At 36.2% G+C, this 8447-nt stretch overlaps 1 protein-coding gene across 1 annotated transcript; it reads right to left on the reverse strand.

The window, feature by feature from the left end:
- Positions 1–2845: 2845 nt before the first annotated feature.
- On the reverse strand, positions 2846–6625 carry LOC129317683 (uncharacterized). Its single transcript, XM_054962036.1, has 7 exons — positions 6211–6625; positions 5682–5808; positions 5461–5556; positions 4719–5381; positions 3998–4361; positions 3518–3599; positions 2846–3288 (listed from the first exon to the last, which is right to left on the reverse strand). The coding sequence occupies exons 1-7, from the start codon at positions 6406–6408 to the stop codon at positions 3082–3084; spliced, it is 1737 nt and encodes a 578-aa protein (XP_054818011.1). The 5' UTR covers positions 6409–6625; the 3' UTR covers positions 2846–3081.
- Between the last annotated feature and the right edge of the window lie 1822 nt (positions 6626–8447).

Below are 8447 nucleotides of genomic sequence, written 5' to 3' on the forward strand. Positions count from 1 at the left end.
TATGAGACTTCTCACATTGTTCCACCCACACTTGAACGACTATGTGTTGATGCAGGACTGATGGAATTAGAATGTCTCGAATGTAGATGCACCGAAAATTTGGCACCGCTTAACGAATGTAGATGCACCGAAAATTTGGCACCGCTTAACGATGAAGGTGACAGGCCTCAAAAGTAAGTTTTGGAGAGTAAGTTTATGGAATTATGTGCGATAATGGGTGAGAATAATAAAAGATGAGAATTGCGCCAGAACATGCACGAGAAGTGCACGTGATGATCTGACAGATTGGTTAAGTTTGATAATTGGGGAAGGCTGAGCCGTCGTTTCTTGTCAACCAACACACCTTGACACGTGATCTCCGTCTACATGGTCAGCACAAGGGAGCCATGTCACTTCACGTATCTGTCCACGTCGGATATTCAATAGTACTACACTATATTCCTCTATTTTATTCATAGAGTTGGGGAAATATTTATTTTAATTTTAATTTTATTTATAAAATATTTTAATATTTTTTATTTTTATTTTTGTTATTTCACCCCTATTAAATATAAAAAACTTTATTCACTGTTAAAGTATTTTATTTTAAAGTAAATATATTTAATAAGAATAAAATTAAAAATTTATTGACTTTTTAGATAAAGTTAATAAAAATTTAATTTTTCTTTAATTTTAAAAAAATATTAAAAATAATTTATAAAGAATATTGAAGGACTACATCAACATGCCATATTCATTTTAGAATTGATGCTTTTATCAGAATTCAACTAGAGAGGCAGGAGAATAATAGAGGGGAGCTATAAAAAGACAAGGCAATTTGGTCACAGGAAGCTATGCGGAGACCCATGTGACCGTCTTGCCAGGGCACCAACACAAACGAAAAGATTTAACTTTGATGCAGGCGACTAATTTATTGGAAGTTGAATTCTCCTCTACATTCATGCTCTATCCGTTTTTATTTATAAAAAAGAAATTATATCATGTAATTTACAAAAAATAATTAACTATATTAATTATATTTAAAAATTAAACTACAATATTTTTTAATTAATTATGTTAAAAAATTGTTTCTCACGACTAATAAAATTAAATGAGATAATTTAAAAAATTTACAATAAATATTTATTAAAAAATATAATTTTATTTATATAAAAAATAAATTAAAAGTAATAATTTTTTAAAAAATAAAAACTGAGGAAGTATCTTTTCACCTTTATCAAGTTTAGAGCTCCATAATCACAGTACACCTACGTACGCCTATCGGATTGGAACATGATGGGTGTGACTTACTTGAATGTTACATTCTCCCTAGTCCTATTTGTAAAATAGAAATTAAATATTTATTTTAATCTTATTTATAAAATATTTTTATAATTATTATGTTTATTTTTATTATTTTATTCCTATTAAATATTAAAAAATTTATTAAATACTACCGCATTTTATTTTAAAATAAGTATATTTAATATTTAATAGGAATAAAGTTAAAAATTTATTAAATTTTTAAACAAAGTTGATGAAGTTTAAAATTTTTCTTGATTTTAATGAAAATGTTGAATTAACTTATAAATAGCACCTAAGGGTGTAATAAATTTACAGCAGAAGGCTTTATTTATTTTTAAAATTAATTAAGAAAAGAAGAGATAATAAATTCAAAGAGATCACTTTATTTATATATTTTTGAATGTAAAGAAGTTTGAACCTCTGCCGTTTCTGAGTCGATGGGGAAACGGAGTATGGGCTTTAGATTATTGATGTCGCCGATCATTGCAGTATGCAAAGTGGTTTTTTTCCCCCCAAGCGGAACAGTAAAAGCTGTCTCTTTCGGCCTTCACAGCTGGTGACTGGTAAAGTTTGGAATGATTCAAATGCAAAACTGATGTAACAACGAATGGCAGAATGAGAGCAGTCAGTGGTATAACAACAAAACATGGCCTAGTGCCTTGGAAGGAGTCTACATCTTCTGGCAAGGGCTTTTGGGTCGGGCTAGCCTTGCCCATGCCGCTATGGGTGAAGAGGGGAGGAATTATGGGGAAATACAATAGCATTCAACAACTGAATACGGAATGGACACTTCTGCAAACCGAGATGGCCACAAAATGGATCCAGCCTTTTATAAACCGAAAGACAAATGAGCGTGCGAAGTAACTCCCTAATTATTCCCACAGATTACATGTCATGTCAACATAACATAATACCACCACAACATTACCAACCTTACACCAAACCCAACTCTCTAGTAACACGTGATGAATTCAACTCATCCAAATTTAACTCTTTATTTCTTAGTTAAATCTCTACCGTTTCTATTGCGAGGCAAGCCCTTCAACCTGGTCTCTTGCGTTCTTATAGCGCAACAATTACTGATGCACGTCTCAACGAAATCAGGTACTTGGAGGGAAATAGGTAAGACAAAATACGAACTCGGAAGGTACAGACATCGTGCATGAGTCTGGCCTGCGCCAATACATGCATTATAAAATATCGGTATTCAAAGGTGGCTATGATAATTTTCAGTGCCAAAAAGGGCCATCAAATGTCAAAATACTGGTTACACTGCTGCAGAATATGCATTCACATCCTTTATGTGACGCATTTGAATCCCTTCTAAAAGCCAGTCAGAGCAAATCAATCTTTTAGCAGAATGCGTAAGAAAGAACATGGATGTCAATAGTAGAAATTTCATGCTAGTTCGGAGGCGATAATAAAATGCAGCCTATTTATCAGTCAATATTCAAAGGAAAGCTGAGGGTTAATGGGTAATACCACAGAAGAAAGCAATAATTTGTTTCCGCTTTGAAAGTCAAAAAATAGTCTAATAACGCGCGTAAATGATTCTTGGATATCTAGCTAATAAATCTTTTTACTTATCAGCAATCTGTATCCATTTGACAAAAACTTACCATGCAGAGGCATGCAATGATGTGATTTTTGAAATAGGACAAGCAGGTCTACACTCTACAGTTGATATTTTACAGGGAAATTGACCCACAAGCAGGTCTACACTCTACAGTTGATATTTTACAGGGAAATTTACCCAGCATCAGACGAGATGAGGACTTAACAATACTGGACTATTCATCAAAAAGCATGGCAGGTGAAACAAAAACCCAAAGAACCCATGTGACTGCTTCTACGAAATGACATGGCCTTGTGGGGAGTTCTAGCAACTTCATTGGCCTCGTCGGCTAAAACTGAGCTTCTCATTTCCTGAGCTTTCTTTTGAGCTGATCTCAGCTTGCTCATGATCTTGTCCATAGAAGATGCTCTCTTCTTTTCCAACTTCATCTAAAAGAACAAAAAAAAGTGCGTATAAAGGTCCATTGTTTCTGCAAGCAAAATTCATGCTGATTTAATCTGCCCAAAAAAAATTTACACCTCTCTTGTATTCTAAAAATAGTCAAGTCAGTAGGAAATACGTTACAATTTGCTGCTCAGGATTAACAAAATAATGTTGAGGAAAAAGAGGGAAATTTGGCAGTAAGAAAATATAGGAAATCTGTTACAAGGAAGTTACCTCTAGCTTTCGTATTGCTGCCTCAGCTTTTGCCTTCTGTAAGTTTTCCCATGCAGTGATTTTGGCCTCCTCCCTTTTCGCCCTGGACAGAAAAATAGGTGGCATTTTAGTAACATTAGAGATAGCACTAACAATTGTTGAGTAGCATACTGCGAGATTTTTCTCGTGACATATACTGTCAGATCTTCAAAAACTTCAGTTTTCTAGTTTTGATCATGTAGGATGCTGTTGTGAAGGTCAACTTGTCCACCCATTGGAAGGGGATGAAAATAGATAATCGAGTACTCGTGCCTGCTCGGCTTGACACTAATCATATCAATAGATTCAATGCTAATGAAATATAACTCATTTAGTTACCAAATCACGATAAATTCCTAGACTAATGTGACCTGCAAGGAATCACTTCATTCTCAGAACCATTTTCTCCTTATTTAACAAAAGCAATTGAATAAAAGTAATATAATAGCAAACAAGCCATACTTTGAGTGAGTTTTTGCTGTTCCAGTCAGGTCCCAAGATGAAGAATGAGGTCTTATTTCTTTCTTCTTCCGGTTGTCAAAATTTTCTGAGTCTTTCCCTGAGAAGAGGGATCTATGCTTCTTGGACCATCTTGTCATGGTGACTCGTTCATCAACTTGCACATCTTTGATATCCATTTTAGAGAAAGATATACCCCGCGATTCAATGAAGGGCAGGACAGATGGTGTGGAGGCAGAGAATGGTGTCCTCACGTTGGGAGAGGAACATTGGCTACCCTCTGGGCTCATCTGGGTTGCCATGTCCCTCCTTAAAATAGCACCAGAAACATTGGTGGCGGCATCTTTGAAGCCACCAAACTTTTCCTCTGTTAGAACCAATGGAAAGAGAGCAAGATAAGATGCATAGAAGCAAAGTTTAGTTGTCATATAAGAAAACCATCATCTATAGATATGATGACTGCTTTGATTCTGCATATCAAACAAATATTGACACGTTTTAGGGAGTTTGCACGAGAGGAAAGGCTTATTTAAAGTTGGATAACTAGATTCCGCACAAATTTCTTTTAGCCAATCCTTTTCAGCTCTTACACACACAGGATCCTCACAGTTTCGTTCTACGAGATTAAAAATATTTGGCGATGCTTTGAACTTCCAAGATAGCAATGCAAGCACATAAAATCAAAATCTAATGGAAAAGAAGATTGGAACAATGGATATAGTACCTTGGAAAGGCATTGCCGATTGGCTCTGCATCTCGGAGCATCCATGCACACTAACCGAGCGGGCCATGCAAGATTCTGCTTGCATCGGAAGGACTCCACCGTGGCCAATGGATTGAATTGTCAAGCCATCAGTTGAGATGACATCAGCTGAAAATGGAGAGCTAGCCATGAAATTCCCCGAATTTTCCCCTTCGAACATTTGCGCTGCCGGTGAATACAATGAATAATAAGCATCACCAGGAGGCCCAAGTGGACCGCTCTTTGACTTTGGCCTCCTTTGGGGGGGAGGAGGAAGCGAAGCCCTCCCTGTGCTATCTCTTGAAACGGGACTGAAAATCCATCTCTCGGCATCCTCCCATTTGGATGGCAACGTTCTTCCATTGTTGAGAGGCAACAGGGCACCAGTGACATGCTTCCGGCTAGCATTTGTGTGCAAAGGAACTCTCTCGGAGCTCCAGCCCTTTTGCATTGCAACACCCGCTTTTCGATAATCTGGTGTGCCAGGACTAGGAAAAGCGTCAGATCTTGGTGAGTAAACCGAGCTCTTTCTCATGTTTCCCAGTCGAGGAGAAGTTCCGGTCGCATTGTTGAGATCTAAAGAAGCAGGCCTTCGCCTGTCTGTCTTCTTCAAAAAAGCTTCGGACCTTCTCCTATTTTGACATTCTTTATAGAGAAGAGAAGCAGTAAAGTGAATACGCTGGATTAAAAATAAACTAGAGCCAAGAGACTTTACTTCGGGTACCTTTGAGAGCTAGAGAGAAAGAGTTCCTCGCTGAACCCAATTGCAAGAGTTGGTCTCCGTCTTCAATATCACCAGCATCGCTGTCATCCTTTTGAACTGCGTGAAATTTATGGGGAGTCCAGATAGTAAGTCAGTGGACAAGTCAAATTTAAAAATTGGCCAGGCCTAGTCAGTTTGCGGATTCTGAACTTTTCCAACAAAACAAAACTAATGAAGAGTACCTTTTGCTTTTTCTCCCTTTCTAGACAGACGACCGTGCTTCTTCTTGCGCAATACAGGCTTGTCTGGATCTAGATCTGGACCACTCCAACTCTCATGAAAAATCTCATAATCATGGCCTGCCAAATGCTGCTAGAGATCCGAGGAATCAACACAAGAAACTGGGCGAATCTCAAAGTGATGAGCTAAGATTTGACCAATTACACATGTGCCATCGCAATTCGTACAGTGAAATACCGTTTATTTATCCAAAAACAGAGAATTAGATCTTCTCGTCATTTTGCTTCCTTCCAAGAGGCAGAAACTCAATGTCAATTTCATTTTTACAACTTTCGTTCAAATTAGGAAGCACATAGATTACATGACTAATTACACGTCATCGCATGAAAGAAACCGTAGTTCAGTAAATTTACTGCGTGAAGCTCCTTTGCTAGATGAGAAGGAAATGTCATGAGAGAACGCACAAGTAAACAAATCAGTAAATAAATAACACATGAAAGAAAATGAAAATGCAGTCATTGTGAGAATTACCAGGGAGATTTCAGAGGCTAAGGAGTCGTGGTCATGAGCATCGGATGCAAAGGAGCGGCGGTCGACGCTTGCAGAAGCAGAGGAGAAGAGGCTGAAGCTGGAGTCAAGCGTGAAGATGACGGAGTCAGGGCTAGTATCGCAAGGCCTGAAGCCAGGTCGACCAGACAAGGTTCGTTCCTGAAACCCTAACTCCGGCATTGTCTAGCTTCCAAAGACCGAGAAAAGTAAAACTAAAAACATTGCAATGGCGGGAATGGAAGAGGACGGTCTGACGTCTATGTCAATAAATAGGAATAGAAACACGAATAAAGACAACAAAAAATCAGCTTTTAATGTCTCAAGATCGAAGACTTTGTGTATGTTCTTTAAGGGGGAATTTTAATAGCTTTCTATTAGGCGGTGCTTTGTTGATCAAGTGTCTCTGCTTGCCGGGGCCTTCTCTCCTTCCTTTAAAGCTTCTTTCTGGTTACTACTCCATTTACCGTGCGACTATTCCCATTACCATGGGTTTGTCTGGTTGTTCTTGTGAATTCACGAAATGGTCCACCTGTTGCCTCTCTAATGATTCAAACTAGTCACAGGGTCCTTTCGGTTTTCAAAGGTACTAGAAATTTGTCAGTATAGGACAAATGCGACATGATTATGTCTGTCATGTTGTTTACCGTTAAAGATCTCAGTCATTTACCAGGTAAAAAGCTATTGGCTTTTGGCCAGGTAAAAAAAATTACAGGTGAAAGTGAAAATGAATGAGTTGGTGACAAGGAAAAAAAAAAAACAAGAAAGAAACAAATAAAGTGAAAATGAACGAGAATATTCACAAGCTAACCTTTTGTGACAAATATTTTGACTCGCAGTGGTCTGAATTGATCCATGAGGCGGAGTCAGGGCTACCTTGGGAACTTTGCTTAGAGCAGGTAAATCTTGGTCCGTGTTTCGATATTCTTACATTTGTTAAGAAAATATTTTTGCATTGTTAAATTTGTTAAAAGGAATAAAAACTAGAGAATGTTGGCCCAATAATCGTGAAAAATAAAGTTTTTAAAAAATTATGAATGAGATTTATAAATATTTTAAAATATGACTTATTTACAAAATTAACGGAGTTCTTTGTGAAAAATTAAATTTTTTAAAATATGGGGTGTTTGGGTTTTTCCTTCAAAATCATGGTTTGGATTGGCGTAATCGATTAAATGACATATCCAAACAGGCACAAAATCTGAGACTCTCGTTCTTACCCTCGCGCCAAGCGTCTTCTCCAAAGTCCCCCGTGTCCGCAGCGGTGCCCCTTCTGTCTTTTAAAGCAAGATTGCGGTGATTGATTTTCGCTATTCTTCCATCAAAAACAGGATTTGACAATGGGAGGGTGGGGTATAGGAAATCATTCGCGGAAACTATTTCAAATGTCAATACATCCTTTTCAATTTTTTTTATTTTTAAAATTTCGCATATGCAATTTCTTTTCAATATAAAAATAATCAAAGGCCATTGAGATCTTGGAGCATAATTAAATGCTATGGCACCATGATGTTTCATGATAAATAATAATTTTATATATTTTTATCTTTTTAATTTAGATTTTTAAATATTTATTTGAGGCTAATTGAATTTAATTAGATATTATTTGATTTTATTAGCTAATATTCAGTTTTGAAATTTCAATTAATTAAATCTTTGATTTTAAAATATAAATGATATTTTTAATATTTTTGCACAGGTGCTATTTAATTTTATTTTATTTGTGCAGATTTTCTAGATTTAATTTGAAAGATATTGATAGAGAATATTTTGAATAAGAAGAATATGGGCATGCTTGGAGATCAAATCAAGAATTAAATCTTTAAAATTTTGTTTAAATTTACTTTGGGTATTTTAGTGTAGTTTTTAATTAGGATTATTTAGGATAATTTTATCATTTTAATAAATTATTAGATTTTATTTTCTTTTGGAAGAGACGCAGGAGGCGCATGACATTATATATATTATATATATAAATGAAAGAGAAGACTTGGACGACTTGGATAGAGGCATCATGAAGAGAAGGGGAAAATAGGATAGCAGCAATCGCAGTTCATTTTTTTCTTCAATTTCTCTGACGATGGCTTGTCAATTTCTCCTCTTATGTTCCTTGATTTTTAATTCTATGGATAGCTAATTTTCTTAGTGTGATCAATTACAAACTATGATCCTAAATTTTAATCAAAGTCTTTGATATTCAGAGAAGATTTTATTCTAGCTTT

The sequence above is a fragment of the Prosopis cineraria genome, unplaced genomic scaffold (assembly GCF_029017545.1).
Source record: "Prosopis cineraria cultivar Desert tree isolate PC_DT_omini unplaced genomic scaffold, ASM2901754v1 PC8, whole genome shotgun sequence".
Taxonomy (NCBI): Eukaryota; Viridiplantae; Streptophyta; class Magnoliopsida; order Fabales; family Fabaceae; genus Prosopis; species Prosopis cineraria.

Coding starts and splice junctions, on each gene's coding strand:
- LOC129317683 (XM_054962036.1), bottom strand. CDS start 6,408: ATGCCGGAGTTAGGGTTTCAGGAACGAACCTTGTCTGGTCGACCTGGC. Junction 4,362..4,718: donor ATCGGCAATGCCTTTCCAAG/GTACTATATCCA, acceptor TGGTTCTAACAG/AGGAAAAGTTTGGTGGCTTC. Junction 3,600..3,997: donor ACAGCAAAAACTCACTCAAA/GTATGGCTTGTT, acceptor TTTTCTGTCCAG/GGCGAAAAGGGAGGAGGCCA.